Below are 24,725 nucleotides of genomic sequence, written 5' to 3'. Positions count from 1 at the left end.
GTCACTCTCAGGAGTCCTGGCATCCCCCAGGTGTTTGTGTCTGGCTTTTGCATCGCTCCTCAGCCACAGGCAAAGCAGGGGGGGAGCAGGAGCTGGGAGAGGCAGGGCAGTAAGGGAAGGAGCAGGATCAGGCACGTGCAGGGCAGGGGGCAAACGGGGCAAAGCATCACTGCCAGCACAGAAGGGCCAAGTCAAACAGGCTCCATCCTGGGGGGAGGCACAGACACGTGGACAGAGGGGACTGCAGGATACAGAAATCTGCACAAAAAATACACAAATGGAGTGAGAGGGGACAGAGTAGAGAATATCAGAGCTCGCACCTGCCCGGCAGCTCCCACTGCTGCTCTGGGGCATTTCCAGGGTTGGCAAATCCCATTACTCCCGTTCGGGAGTGCAGGGATCAGGGAGCCCACGACAGCTGGGCCAGGCTCTCAGCCTGCCCTGGGGCATGAGGGATCCTCTCTGCCAGGCTTTTTGGAAAGACTGGATGACCCCAGCCCCTCTGAGCAGCGGGTCCCTGCCCCAGAGCTGTGGGGGCACACATGTGGGCCCTGCCATGCCAGCCCTGGCTGCTGGGCATTTCCCTGGCTAGCACTGCCCCCCTCTCCTTTCTCCCTAGCACAGGGTGTGTTTGCCTCAGGGGGCTTTAAAGCATGCAGCAGCTCCAAGCACCTGCCTGAGGGCTCAGAAACGGGAACACAACATCGTTTAAAAACATAATTGTTGGAGACTTCCCTCATCTTCCCTGCAATTCAGTCCAGTCTGCACTAAGCAGATTGGGGCTCCATGCTTGAGGCAAAATCCCCAGACTTTCCTCCTGCAGCAGAGATCACCAGGCAATAAAACTCCCTTGAATCATCACAGCAAGTCTCTCCCAGTTCCAGACTGTGCAGTGGAAACTCCCACTATTGCCTGAGTCTTTATTGCCTCCATTTTGGGAGAGTTTTGAGCAGTCAAAAATACTACAGCTCTTCCAGGCAAGGGAGTTTGCTCCCTTCCTGCGTCACCTCTCCAGGCACAAACCAGAGCAGGAGTGCTCAGACCTACAGATGTATCAGAGATGGAAAAGGAAAATTCCATTCCAGCTGCCAGAAGGCACATGGCTTCAAATTTCAGAACTACTTAGAAAAATAGAGCACTCGGGAGGGCTGAGGGGCTGCATTCCTGCAGGAATCCTTGCATCCCCCAGCTCTCAGCTGGAAGAGAGGAGCTGGGAGCAATGCCTGTCTGCAGAGCACAAACAAGACACGAGCAGGGATGGCTCTGCTTTCTTACGGGCTCCAGCACAGGTTACAAACCCTGCTAATGTGATACCACTCACCACACGCAGCCCTGCTGCTCCTCATCCCATGCTTAAGTTCCTCATTCCCCTTCAAGTGCTGTGTCTGCTCTGCACCCCCTGCTCCCAACACACAGCTCCTGACTGAGCACAGGGGGACTTGGTTTGAATAAGGGAAAGTTTTCTGACCTGCAAAGATCTGAAGGGTTGAATAAACTGCCAAAGAAAGGCCACAGAGCTGATCCTCTCTGAGTTTTTTGAGAAATTGGTGGACAAACCCTGGTCAGGAATGGTGTAAGGAGACTTGACCCTGCCCCAGGGTCTACTTTCCCTTCAGTCCCACCCACCCTATTTCTAAGATTCCTTGGTAGGATTTTTGTTGGTGTCTGAGTGTCCAGCAGAGTCCTGCCCTGTTGACAATCTGCTGTTTGGCTGCCCCTGAGAAAACACCAGTCTGTGTGACAGGTACAACTCCACATGCTCTTCATCACACCTGGCCAGGAACTGGTGCAAAGCTGCTCAGAACTTGTGATGAGCCCAACACCTGTGTGTAAATCAACTCTCGCTTTAAAACCAAAGCAAAGATTCCTAAAATCTGTCTTGCTCTCTTGCACCTCAGCCACTGTGAACACTGAAGCTTTAAATAATGCACTCCTCCACAGTATAAAACCCAAATTAGCAGGCTCTGTAAGCAAAAATTCACAAAAAAGGGAACTCCCTGAATATTCCCTCTTTACATTCCTTCTTCATTCAACATCCCAATACTGGAGTAGGATTTTACTTGGTTATTGGCAATGTTTTTGGAAGTTCCTTTCAGGCAAATGAACTGCTCTGCTATGATGTTTCCACAGAATACATAAAGGTGGAAAATTCCTATCTGGATTTTTGTAAAAATCCCCGATTCCGATGAGCTTCACTGGAACGCAATTGTGCTCAGAGGGTTGGCACCAGTGACCCTGAAACAGGGCTCTGAAAAGCACACCTAACTCCCAGCAGGCACAGGAGCCCTGGCTGTGTGTTTCCAAGGTCCTGCAGACCAAGCAGAGGGAAATTCTGACAGACAGAAATCTGCCATGGATGGCTGGATCCAGAAAAAATGGGTGGAAGCAGCTGTGGCATGGTGGCTCATGGCAGAGGTGTCTCAGGACAGGGCAACAGACTGTTTGCCACTCCTGGCTTGTAGATTCACTAGAAATAAAACTGGAAAATGGTGTCTGAGAAACCACCACCAGGAATTTGATCTTCAGCATCCCAGTAGTGGACAGGAAGCTTCTTCAACAGCTCAGTCTCAGCACATTGCACAAGCTGATGCTGTGTCTTTTGTAGCTCAGAACAACTGAAAAGAAGAGAGGAGCAAAACAGGGCAGAAAACAGGAACAGGAGACCAGGGCTGAAGGGTCAAACGACACCACAGACTGAACATCAAAAGAGAGACTGATGTAATAAGCAGGACATGGAGGACTTGGGAAGGGAGGCAGGAATATCACTGCCCTCCCTTCTCCCCAGCACCACCACCACAGGAATTAACTGTCCATTCAAACAACACACAGAGCATTATGCATTTGGTAGGAGAAAAGGCATCAAAATTCACTCCAAACAGCCCACAGAGAAAATGCAACCATGGTTAAGCAGGGGAAAAAAAAATTCCTTCTCTTTGCATTTACCAGCAACATCAGCACATGAAACAAAACCTAGAACATTGAATGGAGGTAACATTACCTTTGGGAAGTCATCCAGCCCAATCAAGCAAACTGACCATCACTGCGAGTCCTACAAGGCTAAGCAAGGAAGGAGCCCCCAGGAAAGTAAGGAAAAGCTTTCCTTTAATTATGTTTCTATAACTGCTTTGAAGAGAGAAACCCACAGTAAATCAGTGGTCCCATTTTCCTTTTCCCCAAGCAGCTGCAAAGTGAACAGGTATTATTGCACCTGGAAGCACGCGAGTGCAGCTTGGAGTGATGATGCAGTGAGATGCTGACAGCAAAGTACACACCTTGGCATTGATATATGGGTCAAAGGGGCCGTACTTTTTGAGTTCTTTGATCTCAAGAGCATTCTACAAAAAGGAAGAGGAAAAAGAAAAAAAATGTGATAATGAAATGGGTGAGATACAGCAACAAAGCAATGGGTGACTCCAAGGGGTGGAATGCCAGGACACAGCATCTTGTTCCAGTCAGAGCCATGGCCAGCAGAAGCCATTCCAGCTGGGATTGCTGTAACCTGGAGCAGGCTCCAAGCACAGGCTCCTCAGCTCACTTCTCTCATTTAACAGGGTTCCTACTAAACAGACATTAATGAAACATTACCTGCAAGGATCATACTAAGCTCTGGATCTTTGCAGAGCTGACCCCTCTAGCTCCCCTCCTCAGGGCAGAACATTTCCACTACGGGCTCTCACTCAAATCCAGTCAGATTGATTGTAAGGGTTACCAGCACTCAAGCCCATGTATTCAGACTGAGTGCCTGCAGCTGTGCCTGGAGACATGCTTAACCACAGCCCCAAACTGGAAAACTGTCAGCAGAGACAGCAGAACACACATTCCTCCTTATTGCTGCCCAGTGGAGGAATGATAGAGAGTTGCACTACAACCAGATTTTTCATTCCATGATGTTTTAGCAGCAGTTATCCCTGGGGCAGCCTAGTGCATCGATTTACCCCTCCTGGGAAACTGCAGTGTGGCACTTGGGTCCCCACAGAGAAGGACTGGGACTCCTAAACCTGCGTCTGAAAGGAGTTTGCTTCCCAGCTTCTGAAAAACCACCATGGAGCAAATCAACAGAAGGGACTCTGCAGCTGCTCACCCTGACTGGGAGCTGAACTCAGGCTGGGGGTGTCTGACCCACCTGGGAATCACCTCTGGAACGAATGTCCAGGTTTAGCCTGCTGGCACCAAGGCAGGCAAACCTGTTTTGGTTTATCCCTTTCCTCCTGAAAGAACACCTGAGTGGTTTAGGACCCAATTCCCAGATGTTCCTGCCTTAGGGACAGGACAACCAGAGCCCATTGCAGCTTTAGCCATTGGTCTGGGCCTGTCACTCTGTGCCAGACTGACCCAAGGAGGGGCTCAGTGACAGCACTCAGCTGGCCTCATTCATGAAACCAGTTTCTGTGAACAAAACCCTGCAACAACAGGAATATTTGGGCCTTCCAGCAGTAGCATTTCAGAAGTTCCCTGGCATTTAAGATACCTCTGATGCCCATGGGCAGTTCCACAGGAGCCAGCCCTCTGCAGTGGACACGGCTGTACTCCTCCCTCTCTCTGCACCCCAGAGCAAAACTGTCAGCTTGACAAAAGGAACAAATCCAAGAGGCTTTTTTTTCTTGCCTGATTGCAAAAATAATTCTTTAAGATTAAGCTAGGGATTTATCTGGGGGCAATTAGTGTTAAAATTATCTTAGAACTTACAAATTAGTGAACTGGAGCAAGTGCCAGAGACAAGCCAGGAGAGCAGCTAAGAGAGCACGGCCAAAGAGACTGAACAAAGCTGCTTGGATTAGTTCCCAAAGGAGGGAGCCAATGGATCCTCTGCAGAACTAGAAACCTGCTCAGCTATCCAGCAGCTGAAAGGAAAACTGTGGGTTAGTTTTAGAAGCCCAGAAGCAGGAGACCACTTCCTAAGTGTTGAGCAGTTCTCATAATTACGTGTCTGTCTGTGAAACTTAAATACCTTTTCATCCTACCACTAACTCAGAACTGAATGTATTGCTTTAGGCAGTGCCCCTCTTATCCCACCAGCAAGTAGGACCTTACAGCCATTGCTACTGGTTTGGGAAGGGTCAGGAGTCAGCTGAAGGAGTCTCCCTCCACGCCAGGGAAGTGATTCAATGATACATTAGAGAAAATCAGGCAGACCTGCTCATTCACTTTGGTGTGCGAAGGGCCCTGGTGGATGAGGAGCTTCACAATGTCAGCATCTCCCTTCCAGGCTGCCAAGTGCAGGGGGTAGCAGCCCTTGCAATCTGCCACGTTGGTGAGCGCGTCGTTCCTCAGCAGAACCTCCACAACATCCCTGCAAGAGACAGGAACTCCTGTGAGACATTCAGTCCTTGTTTCACAGCCCACATTCCGCAGCAAGTACTGAACAAGAAGTCAATCTGCACAGGAGTGCTTCAGAGAGCCTCTTGAAATGTGATTTGTAAGTGTTACTATTAAATGCTGCCAAAGGAAATGAAAAAAAAGGAAATAAATAATGCAAAAATGAGCTTGGGGAGGATCCATATTAACTCCATCCTAATGGAGCTGAACAGGGGCTGAAGTCAGCCAAAAGCCTCTGCTGCACAGTGAATTGCACCAGCACAACGAGGGTGAATAGGGATTTTAACTATTTGATTTCTCAGTATCTCAGGCAGCAATGAGAAACACAAGATCTACCACACTAAAATTACCTAAAAATGTGATATGCACACAAGGCATAAAGTGGAGCAGGCCCAGACCACCCTGGACACCAGGAAGACTGCAGGGACTGTCACCACGGGAGCCCCTTTCCCACAGTGTTACAGCCAAAATTGCTTAGAAATAAAAGGGTGGCTGAAAACCTCAGCGTTGGGAGATGTAACACAGCAGCCAAAGCACTGACATTCTCCACTTCCCCTGAAGATGGAGTAGTGCTGCACCAGTGCCTCAGCTGGTGAATGAAGCAGGGAAGCACAAAGCACCCACCCCCTGCGACCCCAGGCTGGGAGCAGGACTCACTTGTGGCCATTCAAAGCAGCGTGGTGCAGCGGGGTGTATCCTGTGCTGTCAACACAGTTCACGTTTGGCCCCCTCCAGATGCTGCAAGACAAAAAACACACAGGGAACACTTAGGCAAACACCAAACAGGGACAGGGCAAAGCAGGGCTGGCACAGCTCTCACACCAAGGTGGGTACCTGACAGCCACGGTCAGGGGCAGCACACAGCAGAGGGATCAGCACATGGAGTCACTGCTCTGCTTCACCTCGCCCTCCTGCTCTCCATCAGAGCTCCCACTGCACATCCTTCAGCCGTACACAGCCTCGCCAAAAAGCATCTTCAGAGGAACGCGTGTCTATCAGACTGAGCCACAAGAGACAGCAAAGCATCGACCCACTGCTAACTCACACCCCACAGAAGAATTCTGGTGGCTCTGGGAAATTGCCCCTCTCCCCAGCAGGAGTCACAAGGGGTGGGTGTAAGTCAAAGACTGTGGGATGCAGAGTCTGCTCTTGGTCACCACTGTGATTCCACACTGACTTCTCACTGTCCCAAAATCACTTCCATCTGTCAGCTGCTGGCAGTCTGCAGCAAAGAGTAGGTGGTCTCCCAGCGCTTCTGAGAGCATTAACTTCCCTCCCTTGCTCAAAAGTCAAGTAGCACAGATTTAAATATTAACCCTGGCAAGGATTACTCCTCCCCAGCCCCTGCAGGGTGTCCTGTTCACACCAGCACAGAACAGCACAAGTAAGAGGCCAGTGCTGCTCCTGAGCCTGCTGTGGAAGGAGCGTGGTGACTGCTGGCCCTCACCAGGGCCACCACCCTCTCCCAGAAACGGGCATGAAACTCAAACCAGTACATTCGTATAAGCAAACTGGAACTGCTCAACTTTCCTGCCAATGGCCCTCTCCGGTACAACCCTGTGCTGGCCTGTTTTACACACCATCCTTTTAGGAATTACACAGGGCTTATTACAAGCCCTGAAAATCCCACTTATGCTAAGGTGGTGCGTTTCCCTGCTTTGTTTTCTTTGGGGGTAAAACCTAAGAGCACCCTCCGATCCCCAGCTGAAATGGTTTAAAATCAGCCAGCTGTGGCTCTGTCTGAAGCTGGCCTTCTCTGAGGAGTCCATTTCCTCCCCGGTATGAAATCACAGCGACCCACATGGCCCAGAGGCTTTCTGAAACAGCAGCCATCACTGGGGGGCTGCTAGCCAGGAGCACCTCAGTGCCACCCAGCAGGAAAGGCAGCAAACCAAACCCACGGGAATCTCCTGCAGACCGAGTGAACTCCAGAAGGGGACGAAGCAGCGGGCTCACTCTGGAGCATGTTCCAGCAGGAAATGGAAAGCCTGTTCCTGTCCCTTCCAAGTGACTCCTGATCTGCAGAGCATTATAAAAGGCTTTGCAGTCTAGAGAAGAACCCGAGCTCTGCTAGAGGAGAGGCAGCTAAGGGGAAACTTTATCCAAGAGGACAGGCAAGTGAGCCACAAAATCCAATTTGCAAAGGATGAGAGGCTTATCCTGAGGCATCCTGCACAGCACACACCATCCTGTGCTCCAGGAGGACACACGAGCAGGGCACCTCCAGCACTGCCAACACTGCTCACAGGATGATGGCCTAAACCACATGCAGAAGGGCAGTGAGACACCAAAAACCCCTGCTCAGGGTGTGTGGAAGTGCCCTGCCTGATCCAGCCTGCAGCCCTGAAGGGGACTGAGCAGCACTCAGCTCTGGTTTGTTCCTGGCAGTGGGCTCCTGCAGTGTGGTTGCCCAGATAATTTATTGCTGGATTTAACATGGCAATTAATGGTTAGAACCAGTGCCAGAAAGCCTCGTGTGCAGTCCAGAGCAGTTCTAACATGGCACCTGTGCTGCCTTTGCTTGGCTGTAACCCGGGCAGTGCCAGCGTCCTGTGGTTTTACACATTAAACTGAGCCGTGTTTGGAAGCTGAGCTCAAACTGCTTGAGGGTGAACACATGAAAAACCAGCAGCAATTAACACAAATGTTTCTTTCAGCTGAAGTTATGAAATGAGGAAAACCAGGGTCAGTGGTGCAGTGGGCAGGGCTGGGGCAGAGCCTGGGGCATCTGTCCCCGTTGGAGCGTGGTGTCCCCATGATAAAACACTTCCTTAGAAATCTCCAGGTCAGTGCTTCGGGGTAAAATGCAAAGTTTGTTCAAGGACCTCAGAGGAGGAGAAAAGGAGGGAGCTGGCCCAGCAGTGAGCGCTGGGTGCTACAGAAACCAATTGCCAGGATCTAAAGATATTTAAAAAAACAAAACAAAACATCTGCTGTGTCCTCTCCTCCCCTTTGCCTTTTTATTCCTGCAAATAAAGAAAGCTTTTATCAAAGAAAGGTCAAATCACCCATAAGATCAGACTGGAAGGATCCAAGAGGAGAACTATTTATATTTAAATGTGGGGACTGCAGCAGAGTACATCACTCCCTTCCCTCCTCTTCCTCTTCAGCTCTGCCAGAAAGGGCATTCTCCTGAGGTATGGAAAGAGGGTGCTGAGAAAAGCAGAACGCAAAGCCCAGAACTCTCTGTGACTTTGGGCTGTTTCTGATTTCTAAACAGAAACCCCAATCACAGCACAGGCAGGAGAATGCTGTAAATACAGGTCCTCAGTAAAGGTCTGGAGCCAATTTGACCACTGCTGCTTTTTCATCGTTTTCCTCCCTCAATTCCCCCAAAACCCCTTCACATCAAAGAGGGGGGTTACTTTTACCCTGTGCTCTCTGTTCTCAAAGGATTACCCAGGGCTCACCTGCCCTTTGCTGCACCAGGGCAGCATCTGAAGATGCTCCTGATAACATCTGCTCAAGACAACTAAGCCTGAACATTGAGGACATCAGGACAGCTCTGAAAACAGCAACATCTGCTCCATTTAAACTATTTCTTGTGCTCAGTTTTCTCTTGCTCTATGATTCAGCAAGGCCTTAAACAAAACTTCCTGCTTGTGAAAACTGCTGAATAAAGCACACGCTTTAGGTCACAGTAAAACCCCCAAGTACCTTTAAACAGGACCACATTTGTCCTCTTGCTTTTCCTTTTCTTTCTTCCCAACTGCAGTAGTAACTTTTCTCACAAAACCACCCCAGGCAAGGAGCTAAAGCAGGGCCAAGCTTAGATAACAACGTGGCGTTTTCAGCTCAAATGATGAACCTTTGGGGCTGGTTTCTGGTCTCACTAACCTGGGTCAAGGAAGCACCAGGGTGCTTGTGCAGAGCAGAGGCCGTTGGACCCCCTGTATTTACACACCCAACAGCAAAAAAATAAAAGCAAGATGAAACACGAGCAAACGCCAGCGCCTTGGCCCAAAGGCACCAGAAGTTTAAAGCACTGGCCCCAGATGTTTGTGTACTTCACTCAAAGCCTTGGAGACAGTGTCAGGAGGGCAATGAGGGCTGGAGGGGATTCCCTGGAGTCCATTGCCCAGAGGCCACCACAGCAGGTCAGTCACACATCCCAGCAATGCACATCCACACAACCACTGATTCCTGCGACCCTCGCTTGGTATTTCCTGCTTACAGAGGGAACACAAACAACCCAGAGGCTTTGGGCAAGGCCTCGGGGTTAGGAAGCTGCTTATGTTTTTCTGAAGTGTGAGGGAGGCACTGCTGCAGCCACTCTGCCACTCAGGGGGCAGGGTTTGGCATGGTGGGACTCCAGCAGAGCAGGGATCCTGCTTCTAATGCACCCCAACCACCAGACACTGCAACAGCTTTTAAAATAAATGGCTGATGCAAGGCTAGAGGAGATGAAAGTAGGGAATTGCTGGGGCAAGGGACTCTCAGCTCCTCCTGGCAGGTTTTGAGAAAGCCCAAGCAGAAGCTGGTCAGTACTGGAGAGGCTGCAGAGGAAGCCAAAGCCACGAGCTTCTGCTTCTGCACGCCTCAACTTCTTGGCCCAGATTTTAATTTGCTAGAAGAAAAGCGGGTAGATTTTCCTCAAACTCAAAGGGTCAAGAGCTCAAGATGCCAGAATGGACAGGGAAAAGCAGGGACTACCATAAAGGCAGGACAGATAGAAGTGACCCAGCTGACATGGCACAACACAACAGCCAGAAGGAGAGCAGCTGAGCCTGGGCTCTGTAATCAGGCCCACTTCCAGCAGAGCCACTGACCAGATCCAGGGAAAATCCTCAGGTTCAGGCCACTTGGACTGACACACTGCAGCAGTCAGAGCCACACCTGGCCCTCTGCACAGAGCCAGACTGCAAGCTGCCACCTCACCAGCTCATTCTGAGTGAAGCAACAGCTCTCAACGATTGCCACCAGCTCCAGCCTCATTGCCCAACTCCTGCAGACAGTTCAGCCAGTGTAAGGTCAACAGCGTGCCGTGAGAAACCAGCATTTCCACCAGTGGAGCAACACTGAGCAGCAACCAATCCTCTGAGGGCCAAATGATCCCTTCTCCTTCGGAAAGGAGCAGAGCCTTTTGTTCCTCAGGAGCAGCAAACCTGCATGGGTTTGTGAAGTGACAGCAGCCTGTGAAGGATCAGTTCAGGAACTGAGGCAGAAGGTGAGCTCATCTGCTCCCCTCAGAACCTGCCTACCATCTCCCACTCCTCATTTCCAGGGGAGGCTCTTTTGGGTCAGCACAGACCCATGGCAAGCACACATTTAACTCCTGGGCTCGCAGCTCACACTAGAAAGGAACCAGACAGGGCTGGCATCACTAATAGAAATGTGTCCATCCAAGCTAAAACCCTCCATTAGGAAGAGGCGAGCCCTGGCCTTACGGATGGCTCCTGGCAGTGAAAATGCATTTATTTAAACCTAATGTATGGTGGGGGGTGGCAGTGGGGACAGGAAGGCTGGGTCAGGCATGGAGCGTGTGCTGCATCAGAGAATCCCTCTGAGCAGGGGCAAATAAAGAGCTGCAGGACAGGAAAAATACAGGTCTGGTTTGAGTGCATGTGCTGCTCTTTACTCTTAAAAGCATTACAGGCACTCTGCAACCCACTCCCATTAAGGGGCACTCCCAGCTGATGACAGGCCACAGAGCAGGAGCAGCCCCACAACACAGGCTCCAACACTGGCTCTGACCTCAGGGCCAGCGCCAAACAAGCTTGGCTGGGAGAAGTGCAAAAGGGGTCAGCCACTGAGTCAGAGAAAGCCAAGCAGGGTCTCTGGGAGGGGTCCAGAAGCTCTGGGGCCTGGTGTGTGTGGCAGCAGGAGGATCACCCTGCCCACACCCTGGCCAAAGGCAGCATGATGGCAGGGGAAGAGCAGGGAGAATGGGAAGGCAACCCCCCAGCATGGAGACGGGAGGGTTTGACATGGAAAGTGACCCCTAAAAGAGGACAGATTTGACAACATTTGCCAAATGCTGACAAACCTCTCGCTGAGGTTTACTGAACACTGATGTTGTGGCCCGTTCTCTTCTTTTGCATCTGACTAGGTGGGGTTTTGAGGAATAGGAGCAAAAGGAACTAAAACATTCCTGCAGAAATTCAGTGAACTGAGCAGCATTATCAAAGCCATAAACCAATATCCCGGAACTGCAAACAGGAACCAGAGCACTGCTCAGGTAAACATTCCTCACTCTCCATTTGCAGCTCAGCTCTGCTCCCGCAGCACTGGAGAAAATGCACTACATGGAAGTAAATACAATATTAAAAACTAAACAAGATGCAGGGAAAATTAGCAAGACACATGTAGGTGGTGCAGGCTGCCGGGTTCCACTGAAGCACAATTCCTTAGAAAGGTGCCAGAATTTCCCTTGGCCTTCCCTTCTTTGAGCACTTCCAGAGAAACAGAAGGAAACCCTGGGCAGCCACAAATTCCTGATCAAAACCACCAAGCAGCTGATGCTGCAGCACTGAGCTGGCTACAGCTGGCAACCTCGCACCGGGCTTTCCCTCCCCCTTCTCCTTTGTGAGATGATTTAACAAGCTGCAGAATCCCACGGGACATGTCAGGCAGCCAACAGCAATGGAGCATCGTGTCTGGAGCCCAACATGTCCATCTGTGCTGCTCCCTTCTGACAGGCACAAAGCTCTGAGATGGAGTAAAAATGTCATCAAAAGGAACTTGTGCAGAAAAAACTGTGGAAGAGCACATGCCCTCCCCCACCTGCCAGTGCCCTTGTATGGGATGGATGTGTCAATTAAGGGTTTTGGGATGGCAGAAAATGTGTGAGAAACTCTGCTCACTGTCAGACAACATCCACACACCTCGAAGTTAATGTTTGTTTCCAGCACCCACAGAGAGCTGATCCAATACACATCATAGTGGGAATTTGGGATTTCTAGCACCTTGCACTTAGAAGGGTATGGCGATGGTGATACTTTATTTAAACATGGACACCTTCTTCCAGGTGCAGCCTCTGACCTCTCTAAAGGAGACAATAACCACCCCATGTTCTCCCCATCTCAGCACTAAAAGACTTCAAGGTCTGCGTGCTCTGCCCAGCCAGCCATGCTCCAGTGCTCCTCTGGGCCACCACGGCTTCTTCCTGGGCACTGACTCTTCAAGCTGTGCCACGCCACCCACACTCACACCCCCCTTAACCTGGCTGCTGCCCTCCCCTTCCCAAACCCTGCTCACACCCCCTCAGCCTGGCTGGTGCCCATCCTTTCCCAAACTCTGCTCACACCCTTTAGCCTGGCTGCTGCCCATCCTTTCCCAAACCCTGCTCACACCCCTCAGCCTGGCTGCTGCCCATCCTTTCCCAAACCCTGCTCACACCCCCTCAGCCTGGCTGCTGCCCAGCCCTGATGCCTGAACACTGAACCATGACGTGTCTGACCTGGGGCAGATGAAAAGCAGGTAAATAGGCCAAGTCAAGCAGAGACAGAGATTCAGGGGCTGAATTACCCCTTCCCTTCAGCAATTAAAAAGGCAAATGCAATTATTTTGTACCAACAACTGCACACAGAGTGCACTTTTGCCTTAGGGAGACTGAAAGCAGCGAGACAGAGATTGGCACGACATCCCCTTCCCCTGTGACATTGCCCAGATCAGTGACAGGAGGACTCTGACTCGGTGCTGGCACTGCAGTGCTCAATTCCGTGCCCATGGGGGGACCCCGGGGTGCTGGGAGGGATCCCTGGGCTGCAGCCCAGGACATCAGGACAGGCAGGAGAAACACGGTGCTGGAGTGAAAAGGAAATGAGCTGCTCTGATACCAACCAGCAGAAGGACAGGATGAGAGGCAAGGCCCTCGAGGAAGGGGGGACTGGAGGATTCAGAGCCACAACAAAGCTTCCACTGAAGCGTTTGGAGCAGGCTTTACCCTTGAACACAGCCCACACCAGCAGCCCCCCGCTCACTCACATGGCTCCATTTAAGCCTGTACCAATCCCAGCTCCAGCTTAACCAGGAGTCCCTGAGGGCTAAAGAAAGACACAGCGAGGAGAGATTAACTGGCAACAGTTCGGGACACAAACAAGGCACCGACATACCACTGACTCCAGGGACATTCCTTCTTGATGAGCTTTTTAATTGGGTGCCCAAAGAGCAAGTGACAGGGAAGGGAGAGAGCAAAGACAGCGAGAGCAGGAGGGCAAACACAGAAGTGACCCCGTGGTGGCTCAGATGGAACACAGGGGACACACCTGAGCAGCCACAGAGCTCTGCGATCAGCTCTGCTTGTCATGGCAATGCTGCACAGGCAGAGAATGCACTGACTTGGACAACAGGTCCTAAGGAAAAGCTCAGGAAAAGAAGGATGGAAATCAGAAAGGACATCCCTTTACTCCAGAAGCATCCTTGAAATCCAGTCTGGTAGAGAGCAGGATCAGGAGCGAATGGCCAAGGCAGGAAATGATTCCCTAATCCCGAGATAGCTCCTAGGAGTTGTCACTACTTGTCTGTGCTATCTGCACAGAGATAAGGTTAGAGCTGAAAAACACGAGTGCTGAGAGCTGAGGGCATGAGCCAGGCAGACAGAGGGAGGCAGCTGACAGTCCTGCCCTGCTCCGAGAGCCCTGGGAAGGGCAGGGACCCTCCCCAAGAGCTGCCAGGGGCAGCTGCACCCACCCCTAATGCTGCAGAATTGATCCAATAATGGAACAGGCAGCAAAGAGAGATGTTCCCACATACCTCATGGTGCATCTGCAGCTTCCAGCCCTGGTTTCACCCAAATGCCAGCTCTGACCCTGCCTACAATGACAGCCTCAAACAGCTTTTCCTCACCAGAAAAAAACTTCGTTCTTTGGGGAACACATACAACATAAGATGTTCCAAACCTCTTGAAATATTTCTGCACACTTCTCTGCAAGAATAACAGAGCCAGCTCTGAGCCTTTTCTCTGTTCAATACAGCTCTCCCAGCCAGAAGCTGCTTTCAGCAGCAGAGCCTTTCCCAGCCTGACATTTTTAATGTACAGAAGGAATGTACATATGCCAGTCAGACTCCTAAATATATGCAGGATAAAACTCTCCATGACTTCAAACAATTTCAGGGTTACTGTGACTGTCCCAGCAAATAATTATATCTCAGCTGTAACAACTCACACCCAATAACAACCAGGATCCTCAGAGCTTTTAAACCAATTCTCTTTAGTCTTTATTTCCACTGAAAAGGAATGCCAAGGTCACATCCTGTTTCATTCCTCCTGTGAAATAATTTCTGTTGAGATTAGAGGAAATATTTCCAAAATGCTAAATCCAGCACGAATTCCACACATCCTCCAAGTTCCATTTTCAGCTGTTCTGACCCAGAGCAGATGGAGGGGCTCAGACAGCTTCACAGCCTGCACCAGGCTGAAAGGAGCTGTGAAGGGGGCACAGGGGCACTGCAGTAACCGAAAATCATGCAAAGGTGGTTACTAACAACACTCCAGGACAGCCACCAGTCATCCATGGGGATCACAGCATCAACTGAGGTCAAACATCTCCTACAGGGCAGCCAACTCTGATAGTCCCCACCATGCAGTGAGAAACCACTGCCTGAGAAATCACTGGAAAGAAGCACTAGGAAAACAACAACACAAGTCTACAGGACACAGTCTCCTCTTTAAGTCATCTGATGGATTTCACTGTCCTTGTAACAGAACCAAGATGACGATGCAAAGCTTTGAAGTCTTCAGAGCTTAAGGTTTTATCCTAATCCTGTTCCTGATTCCTAAAAGAATTGTGCTGATTCCTGAAACTGACAGCAGTGAGGAAGAGCCTGTGGAGCCCACCTGGGTCCCTGCACGGGGGATGCTTCAAACCTCAGCAGGCACCCAGCCTCTGGAATGGGATTCTGTTCTAAAATCAGGCACTCTGCAATGCCAAACTTGAGCGGATTTCTCAGTGTCTTAATTAGGAAGAGGCAGAAGTCAATTCACCTAATTTCCAACCCACTTCAATGTTAGATTTGAAAGACCACCTAGGACATCTTCAGCCTTGCTCGCCTCAGGAGTCTGCACAACAGCAGGCAACGGGATTAGATAAAAATCTAATGAGATAATGTATTTACATCATATTTATGGCACTCACTCTCAGACAGGGTTTTGTTCTCTTGTACTGAGGACAATCCTCAGTACATGGCACTACAGACTCTTCCTTTGAACTGGAAAAAGCTTGAGGTTTATTTTTAAATCTAATTTCCCTTTAAAAGAAACCATGTATTAAAATACCAAGGGAGGAGTGCAGATGTACCTGGGCTTACCAAACCTAAACACCAACTGCAGCTCAGCTTTCCTCCAGCTGAGTAACTTGGGCTCCTGCAGAGTCCAGTGAAGCCATGCACACACATTCCTCAGCATCCTGCCATGTCAGATGTCCCCCTGATTTGCAGCTGGAACCCTCAACAGCTACATGACAGCAAGACAAGAATGCACCCAAACACACAGTCCCAGCACTTTGCATCCTGCAGCCTCCCAAACACTTAACCAGCTCACCCTCACTAAGCCTGGGGAAACGGCCACCTCAACACCCTGCGTGTGCCAGAGCCAGCTAAAATCCCCTGCTTGGGAAAAAGCAAAAACCACACAAACCCACACACTGCTGAGAGAGAAACAGTCCCAAAGTTAAGCCCCTTATGCAGCAGTCTGGAGGCCCAACTGGATTTTCTTGCAGGATACCAACACCTGCAGGAATCCCTGCTGAGCATCCAGCACCACATCCAGTTGAAGGGCAACAGAGAAAGTTTAACTCTGATCTGATTAATCCAAACTTCTCAAAGCTGAGTATTCTCACTGAGTTATGGCACTGGGACAAAGTAATTTTGGATTCAGGTCTGGAAACATGCTGTGATGTGATGGACACCCAGGTACCATGTGGCATTAATGCCCTGCCTGACCCAGGGCAGGGCATCTCCCTACCCATGAGGGTGCAGGAGTGCAACTTTTTGGAAGCAGGACATAAAGAGCTCTGAGGCTCTCCGGGTTTTGTGTAAAGAGGGCACATTCACACACTGCAGCTCAAATTTCATTCCGAAGGCAGCTGACACCTTCCTGCCCTGTCTTTATTGCAGGCTTTGCCCCCTCCCCAGCCCCAGGCTCAGCCAGCCCAGGTGCACCGACATTTCCAGCTCTGTTTTCCTCCCTCCTGCAGACAGCAGCTGTGTTCACTTCGCCAGTCGGTTGCTATAGAAACAAATCAATCCTCAATAGTTTTATTTTTACCAGTTTCTGTGAAATAGGATTTATCTCATTTCCATGACTAAGCTGTACTCTGGAGCGAGCTCTTTGGGACAGTGACAGTGCCAGCTCAGCATCGGGCAGAGCTCGTGCTGTCGTGACAAGAGGAAAGAGCCATCACTCGTGTTCAGAGGCGCCTTCTCATCTTGAGGACACTTCACCTTGAAAGGATTGCAACGGCCAGAGCACTACAGCACTCCACAGCTGCATCTGAGGAGCGACCAGAGCAGGGGTGGATGGCAGAGCCCGGAAAGACGATGAGCTCACGGAGCGGAGGTGTCAGCACACGCTCTCTGCTGAGAGCCAGCCTGGCAGCACTGCCACAGGAGGGGCCCAGCCTCCAGGAACTGCCTGTGCTTTGTCCCAGGGCAGCTGAGAGGGGCTTTCCTTCTGGTCTGGCATGACATGGATGCATTCCCTCCACCCTGTATTAGCTGTACTCTGTCACACCTTTCACCCATGGCTCTTCTATCCCGTTTGTTGTCCTTCAGTCTCACTGAAATGATGCATTACCTCACGAAACCCAGCTGCATGAACCCTGTTTCTTGGCTCAGCTGCTCCCAATACACCAAATACTGTTCCAAGCATTCATCTCCAGAAAGTTCTGCTCCCTGCCAAAGGGCCTTCCACAGCTGGAGGGGACCTGTGGCACCGAGTGGAGCAGCTCCTCTTCACCAACACCCACAGCTGGGGCAGACCTGCTGCACGCAGGGAGCAGAAGGGAAGGGGAGACACTGCTCCTCCTGCCCTGCCCTTCCCTCCTGCTGGACCCAGGAACTGTGCAGCCCCAGGAGACAGGAGTTTGTCAGACCTGCCAGCTGCAGTGTTTCCCCAACACCCACCTGTGCAGAGCCTTGCACTTCCAATCCCCCTCTCTGCCAACCAAACCCTGCAAACCCGGAGCTGCCCGCTGGGAAGGGAGCGAGGCAGGGCTCTCTCAAGGGGGTTTCACAGGAAGGAACCCACCCACCAATTCCACGTGCCCAAGAAAGCCCCAGGTGCTGTGAAACCGCAGGTCCTGCTTTGCCCACTGGTCTGGGTCAGCGGGGCAGGGCAGGGCTGATGCCTGGTGCTCCTGACCCGGCCCTGAACACAGAACTGTGCCGACCAAAGCAAGCAACCAAAAACTTTCCAAAACTGCATCGCAACACGCTGCAGAGTCACAGGCAGTAACTGCAGCCTTTGAATGCTTCAAGAAGTGCTTAGGAAACAATTCCCTGCTGAGCCCGGCGCACACCTGTGCCTGTGGCACCAGCACCTCCAGCAAGCCCTGTGCTCAGGTGTGTAATTAAGGAGGGATCCGTCCCACGGCGCCGTGTGCACGGGAGGGCGTGGAGAGGAGAAGGTTTAAAGTGGGTGAGATGATTAATCACAGCAACAGGACCACGGGAAGGCCCAACGTTCCCTGTTCCGTGGGAATGGAGCAGGAGCAGCTCCCTTGGGATGGGGAAGGGAAGAGAGGGAAGCACCTCGCTTGCACGAGCCTGGGAGCTGCACCTTGGAGCCTCCCTGCCGGACACTGCAGGACCTGGTGCTTGCCCACAAGGGCTGGGGACACACGGAGGGACAGACAGCCCGACCCTGACCTCGGACAGAGCAATCCCCCCCTTCCCTGGCAACAGCACCCTGTCCCTTCCCCAGGGAATGGCAGCAGACAGGCACAGGCAGAGCCTTCCCAGGGGTACACAGGGCACTGTCAGAGCCCTGCTGCGAACCATCAGCCCCACCAGAACAAACACAAACCCCACTTTTTAAAAAATGAATTCATTTTTCTGACTCCTAACCACCCTTGGACTGTTGGAAGCCACCTCAAGTGTTCTGCCATCCCACCACATCAGTCTTTAAACCAAGCAGACCCCTCAGCAAGAGCTGAAAACAGGCTGGAACAGGGGCTGTGGCTTCTGTGCAGCAGCACTCGACCCTTCCCACAACAGATGTGCACCCAAACTCCTCATTCCCAGCAGAAGCTGATTCCCTTGATACTCCCTGGGGACTGCATATCCCATCTGGGGCTCAGCAGCAGCCTCAGCTTCCCCCTCTGGCAACACAGAGCCAGACTTTTCACAGCAATGGATGGAAATAAAAAGCTGCTTCTGCAGCTTTGGCTTTAACACAACCCATCCCTCATTGCTCCTGGCAAAGCCTCCTGAACGCAGCCTGATAGCTCAGCCACAGACTGGTCTGTTGTTTCCTGCCTCTAACTTCACAGTCAACCACTAAAAAAAAAATAAATACAATAGATCAAACTCTGCAGCCTCGATGCAGAAGTGGCTCATAACCACAAGGATTCACAGACCATCTCTGATTTCTGGACCTGCTGTTGCTCACAAGCCTGGAGCTGTCCATGCACAGTGGGTTTTCTCTCTGGCTGCTCACAGGGTGCTCCTGCCTGTGCCACAGCTGGAGCTGGAGGAGCCAGGAGCTGCTCCTGGCTGCTGGGCCGGGCCTCAGCAGCTCCCCAGGCCCTGGCAGATCCCAGGGGCTGCGTGGATGCCAGCAGGGAGCCCAGCCTCCCAAACCCTGGCAGCCGTCACCTCTTTGTGAGCCCACCATCTGCTCTGGCAAATCCACACTCCCGTTCCCCCTCCTGCATCCCCCTTATTCCCCATTCCCATCAGCTTCCCACTGGGATTTATTCCGCTCAGCGCCCTGAGTGTTACACCCTGGCACATTCAGCCCTCGAGAGATTTAAATTGTCTCTGAGATTGCTCCTCCCGTGGCTTATCCCACTCCATCCCATCGTGTTTCCTGCTCACCTGCAGCCGTGGGGGATTGGAATCTGTGCTGCCTCCACACCCTGCTCGGCCTGGGAAGGAGCAGCACAGCCCAGACTGTGACAAAGTTCACATGTAACTGATAACAGACTGATGGCAGTTCAGGCTACCTGATAAACCACCACAATCCAAGGAATTTACTGCCAGGGCCATCTTCTACCACTTCATGAAGCAGCATTTGCTCTCTTTGGAAGAGAAATGGCCCAAAGCAATGAGCTCAGAGCAGGTGCCAGCTCAGCACACACCAGGTGTAACGTGGGAATCCCAGGGAATGCCTGGTTTGTACTCACTCCAAAACTGTGTCTTTGACACACCTGAAATGCAGAACTGACAGAAAGAGCTGTGACAGGCACCTCAGGAGAGAAGAGCCTTGGGAACAGGTTATCCAAACAGCGGGGCTTAAATAGAAACTAAAACAGGGACCTGAAGTGGGGTGGAGAAAAGAACAAAGGTGCTGGCCCAGCAGAGTGTTTGTGATCCCGTTCTGGGAATGAGCTCTGGGGGTGGAGGGCAGCTCAGCAGCTCCTGAGTCAGGAGAGATCCTTACAGACACGTGAGGCAGGAGCAGGGATCAGCCCGAGCTGCCTGAGGGGGGGAAAATACAGAGCACACACACCTGACTGAGGGCAGGCTTCTCCCCACAACCAAGGAGGGCAAGAGCCTACATCAGAAGAGTTCCCACGTTCTAGCATTGGAAAAGGTGAGGTTTTCTCCACCCTAAAATTCATCTGTGGTCCCTGCAGCCTGCCCCAGCCTCTCTCCTGCACCCTCTGGCCTCTCCTTGCAGCTGCTTGTCACCAAAACCTCGTCACAAGCTCCTCAGAGCCAGAGCCCAGCAAGTGGACAGGAGGTGGGAAACGGTCACAAAGCTCCTAAGTGGCAGCAGGTGGCACACGGGACACGCTGCCACGCCCCACACGGTGCAGCCAGAGCAGGAATCGGTGCCACAGGCACAAATCCCAGCTGGACAGGGAGAAACAGGCTCAGGGGCTGGGACCTGGGCAGGGGAAAGGGGTAGGTCCAGGGTCACCAGCACGGAATAGAGTGACAGCTGTGACAGTCACCCTCCTTCAGACAGTCTGTGCACCAACCCCTGCTCACGTGTGAGAAACAGTAACAGGTCCAAAGGGATGGTCTGGCTCGCCCTGGCACCACGGGAGTGCTCCAGGACCATGGCACCACGTCCCAGGGAAAGGCAGGGAAAAGGCCCCATGGTGCCCAGGGGCTGTCAGGCAGTGCTGGAGCTGCTTCAGCTCACAGGGTGTTCAACTGGCCTGATCTGAGCCCCCTGTGGGCACAGCCATCCCACTCAGACAAGGGCTCAGACTGTTCAATGGATCTAAAGAGAAGAACAAAGCTCGACCCGAGGGTAGATTTACAACGCGTGCCCCAGGGCAGGGTGAGCTCTCGCATGTCTGCAGGCTTCTGCCACCAGCACAACCTGCAGGTATCTAACGGGCTTATGTGAAAGGAGAAACAGATCAAATTCGGCCAAAAAGGGGCAAGTCACACCCCTTGGAACAGCCAGGCTGCGTAGCAATATCATCACTTAGCACTGGACACAAACCTCCTCCACACCTCCCGCTACAACCACTTGCTCAGGGACCAGGAGCGTTCCCAAAGCTGCAGCTCCAGCAGCGAGAGGCGATGCCAAAACACGGGGAAGAGAAAAAAAAACCTAACAAAGCTCCAAGAGCTTCAACCAGCAAATTCCACAGCGCGGGGCTGAGGACGAGCCGACCCCAGACCCGGCAGGGCGTCACCTCCAGCCGCGACAATGCCAGCGCAGGGCCGGACACCCGGAAAGCCACCCCGGAGATCCCGCACCGGGAACCTGTCCCGGCCACGGAGCCCTCCGGACACCGCTCAGCCTCCAGCGCCGCCCGCCCGGGGACCGGCCACCCCCGGGAGAACCGGCACTGCCCCGCCGGCTCCAGACAGCCACGGAGTCACTGCCCTCCGCCCTGCCAGCCACCGGCACCCGCCCGAGGAGCCGCCCCGCGGCTCCGCTCCCACCGAAAGCTCAGCGGTACCCAGGTCACAGCTGGCTGGGGAGCCCCCGGCTCCGGCCCGCCCGGGGCACAGAGCGGGGCCAGACCCCCGGGCTGCCCCGCAGCGCTGCCCCCCAGGAACCGCCGGCAGCGCTCTGTCCCTCCCGCTGCACCTCAGGAACCCCCGGCAGCGCTCTGTCCCTCCCGCTGCACCCCAGGAACCGCCGGCAGCGCTCTGTCCCTCCCGCTGCACCCCAGGAACCGCCGGCAGCGCTCTGTCCCTCCCGCTGCACCCCAGGAACCGCCGGCAGCGCTCTGTCCCTCCCGCTGCACCCCAGGAGCGCGTCCAACCCTGCAGCTGCCCCAGCCGCTCGCACCCGACCCACCGCTCCCGCCGCTCTCCCGGCCCGCAGCCCCACAGCCGCCCGGGGGCCGCCAGAGACGCCGCCTCACCGCCGGTGCCTCGGCGCCGCTGCCGGGCCGCGCTCACCTGAGCAGGCTGGACAGCGGGTGCCCCACGCCGCCGCTCCCGCCGCTCCCGCCGCCGCCTCCCCCCGCGGAGCCGCCGCCGCTGCCGCCGCCGCCCCCGGAGCCGCCGAAGCCGGAGCTGAGGCGCTTGCCCGAGAGCAGCTTCTCCACGGCCGGGAGGTTCCCGGTGCGAGCGGCCTCCAGCAGCTCCTGCTCCTTCCCCATGGCCGGCGCGGCCCGGCCGCCCGCGCGACTTCCGGGGCGGGGCCGCGGCCCGAGGGGGCGGGGCTGAGGGGCGGGGGCTGGCGGGCGGCGCTCGGGCGGGCCCCGGGGGTGGGCGGTGCGAGGGGCGGGCTTTGAGCGTGCTCCGCCCCCAGCGCTGCCCGTGGTTCCTCAGCCGCGCTCGGTTTGGGCGGGCCTGGGGAGGCTTTCCCTGCGGGGCCCGGGCAGCGGGGCCGCTCTAACGCCGTGTCCCGGCAGGGTCCGGGCGTGGGGAGGGCGGCTCGGAGCGGGGCCGGTCGTTCCGAGCGCGGGGTGAGGCCCGCACAGGCCCCGCTCCGCAGCCCCGCTGCCATGGCGACAAGCCCGGCCCCGCGCATCCCCTCGCGGCGCCCGTAGCCGTGCGTCATTACGAGGCGCCGGTGGCGCGCCGTTGGCATGGCGACACGCTCCGCCTGTATCGCGGCGCCCGTGGAGTGCGTCATTAGTCTGCGCCGCCGAGTCGCTGTTGCCGTGGCAACAGGCACCTCCCCGGCGCGGCGCTCGCAATCTTTATCATCAGGAGGCGCCGTCGCATTACCGTTGCCATGACTACAGGTGCTGCCGCCCTTAGCGTCGCCGGTGAACGTGCGTCATCACGAGGCGCCACGCGTCACCGTTCCCATGGCGATAGGCTCCGCCCCCTCGCGGCGCACGTTGTGTTTCGTCATCAGGCGGCGCCGCGGGCGCGGCCATGGCGGACCCGGCCCGGGACGCGCTCGGTGCCGCCGCGCCGGAGCCGCCGCCCGCGGGCTCCTCCCCGCCCGCCGCCGGCGATGGGGCGGCGCCCGCGGGGGAAGCGGCGGCCGCAGAGGGAGCGGGGGAAGGCGAGGTGGGGGAGGCTGGCGGTGGCGGCGAGCTGAAGGCGGAGGTGGCGGACGGGGAGGTGAGGCGGGAGCGGGAGCGGCGCCGGGCCGGGCCGCGGGGCCGCAGAGCGAGCGCTGCCCTCTCGCCCAGGTGAGGAGCGCGGACGGGGAGGCGGCGGACGGGGAGGAGCCGGGGCTGCAGGCGTGCGCGGCCAGGAAGGCGAAGCTGGAGCTGAAGGAGCGGAAGGAGAAGAAACAGAAGGTGGACGAGGACGAGATCCAGAAGATGCAGTGAGTGCGAGTCCGGGAATGGTGCCCCCGGTGCCGCAGCCCCCTCCAGGTTCCCCTCCCGCCCCGCTCCTGCCGGCGCCGGGGAGCGGCCGGGAACGAGCGCGGTGTGCCCCGCAGGATCCTGGTCTCCTCCTTCTCCGAGGAGCAGCTGAACCGCTACGAGATGTACCGCCGCTCCGCCTTCCCCAAGGCCGCCATCAAACGGGTACGAGCCGTGCCACCCCCGCGGCTCCGGGACAGCCGAGCCCCGCACCGGGCGGTGCTGCTGCAGCTCCCCCGAGGGGCTGGGCGGCGCTGCGGCCGCGGCTCTGACTGTGCCCCCGTCCCTGTCCCAGCTCATCCAGTCCATCACCGGCACCTCGGTGTCCCAGAACGTCGTCATCGCCATGTCGGGCATCTCCAAGGTGTTTGTGGGGGAGGTGGTGGAGGAAGGTGAGTGGCAGCTGCTGAGGGACAGGGGAAGAGCCCGGGGTGAGTTCCCCGCTTGGAGCAGGGGGTGGAACGGGTTCTCCGTGGTTCTCCCTTCCAGCAGCAGCTCTGGTGAAGCTGCCACAGCCCCTCTGCGCCCCCAGGGCTGCTGCTGCTCCTCAGGCAGAGCCCCCAGGGCTGGCAGCTCTGTGCCTCAGCCCGAGCAGCTGCAGGACCAGGATCCCCTTAGTGCTGCAGGGACAGAGGAGCTCCTTGAGCCCCTCACCCTGCCCCGGGCTTCCTTCAGGGGCTGAGCTGGGTCAGAGTGGGACAGGGAGCTGAGCCCTGGGGGCATCACAGCCCAGGCAGCCCCCGGGGCTCAGAGCAGAGGCTCTGAGCTCATCCCTTCCCTGCCTGCAGCGTCTCCACAGTGCCTGAGGGCTGCAGAAGCTTTCTGTCCTGGCTGCTGCCCTGGCTCTCGTGGCAGGGAGGAGGAGCAGGGCCATTCCTGGCTCTGAGCTGCAAACCCCAACCACGGCACTGTTCCTTTCAAAGTGCACTGAAGCAGCAGCAGGGGATGGGCAGGGCTCAGCTGGCCCCTGCCCTGACCTCTGTCTGTCTGTCTGTCTGTCCGTCCAGCTCTGGATGTGTGTGAGAAGTGGGGGGAGCTGCCCCCCCTGCAGCCCAAGCACATGAGGGAGGCCGTGCGGAGGCTCAAGGCACGGGGGCAGATCCCCAACTCCAAGTACAAAAAGATCATTTTCCACTGAGGGAGGCTGGCAGCAGCTTCCTGTAGGACCTTCCCACCCAGACCCTTCCCCAAGGCCCCTCTGGGGTGGCCTGGGGGGCCTCCAGGATGTTCCTGCTGTCCCTGCCCAGGCTGGGCAGAGCTGGATGCACCCACGGCAGGGAGAGAACATCCAGGGGCTGCAGAGCTTTTCCTGCTGGCCCAGATGTGCTGTCCGTGCCCAGATGTGTGGCTTTTTTTGTACATTAAACTTATTCTCGTGTTCATAACCTGACTGGGATCTGCTCTTTGCGTGACCCAAGGTGCTCCCAGAGCTGCTCCCAGCCTGGGGCAGGGCTGTGCTGGGAGCTGGGACATCTCAGGTCAGGGTTCAGCTCTGCTTCCAAATCCAGGAGCTGCCCAAAAACCAGCAGCACTGGGAAGGGAGGGAAAAGCAGGAAAAGA

At 54.8% G+C, this 24,725-nt stretch overlaps 2 protein-coding genes across 8 annotated transcripts in view; one reads left to right on the top strand and one right to left on the bottom strand.

Annotated features, from left to right (window-relative positions):
* The window catches only part of ANKS1A (ankyrin repeat and sterile alpha motif domain containing 1A), a 73,211-nt gene extending 51,180 nt beyond the window's left edge, over positions 1 to 22,031 (bottom strand). For 4 of the 6 annotated variants that reach the window (XM_038162585.1, XM_038162586.1, XM_038162588.1 and 1 more), the window contains exons 1-4: positions 21,793 to 22,031; positions 5,974 to 6,054; positions 5,134 to 5,290; positions 3,273 to 3,335 (exon numbers count right to left, since the gene is read on the bottom strand). In XM_038162585.1, the coding sequence (XP_038018513.1) occupies positions 3,273 to 3,335; positions 5,134 to 5,290; positions 5,974 to 6,054; positions 21,793 to 21,995 (504 nt within the window). In that variant the 5' untranslated portion in view covers positions 21,996 to 22,031. Of the gene's footprint in view, positions 1 to 3,272; positions 3,336 to 5,133; positions 5,291 to 5,973; positions 6,055 to 6,150; positions 7,215 to 21,792 lie in introns of those variants that run through there. The other 2 variants (XM_038162589.1, XM_038162591.1) reach the window with 2 other exon arrangements.
* Positions 22,032 to 22,707: 676 nt separating this feature from the next.
* TAF11 (TATA-box binding protein associated factor 11) lies at positions 22,708 to 24,550 on the top strand. 2 transcript variants are annotated; one of them, XM_038162672.1, is made up of 5 exons: positions 22,708 to 22,860; positions 22,986 to 23,125; positions 23,243 to 23,330; positions 23,461 to 23,557; positions 24,173 to 24,550. In XM_038162672.1, exons 1-5 carry the CDS (start codon positions 22,723 to 22,725, stop codon positions 24,301 to 24,303), a joined length of 594 nt encoding a protein of 197 aa, XP_038018600.1. In that variant the 5' UTR covers positions 22,708 to 22,722; the 3' UTR covers positions 24,304 to 24,550. The 2 variants fall into 2 exon arrangements, with proteins under 2 accessions (XP_038018600.1, XP_038018599.1); XM_038162671.1 differs by having other exon boundaries at positions 22,708 to 22,914.
* Positions 24,551 to 24,725: the final 175 nt, after the last annotated feature.

This window comes from Motacilla alba, chromosome 26, assembly GCF_015832195.1.
Source record: "Motacilla alba alba isolate MOTALB_02 chromosome 26, Motacilla_alba_V1.0_pri, whole genome shotgun sequence".
NCBI classification, from domain to species: Eukaryota; Metazoa; Chordata; class Aves; order Passeriformes; family Motacillidae; genus Motacilla; species Motacilla alba.
The sequence above is the reverse complement of the archived record's forward strand: the minus strand, read 5'-3'. Positions and strand labels throughout refer to the sequence as shown.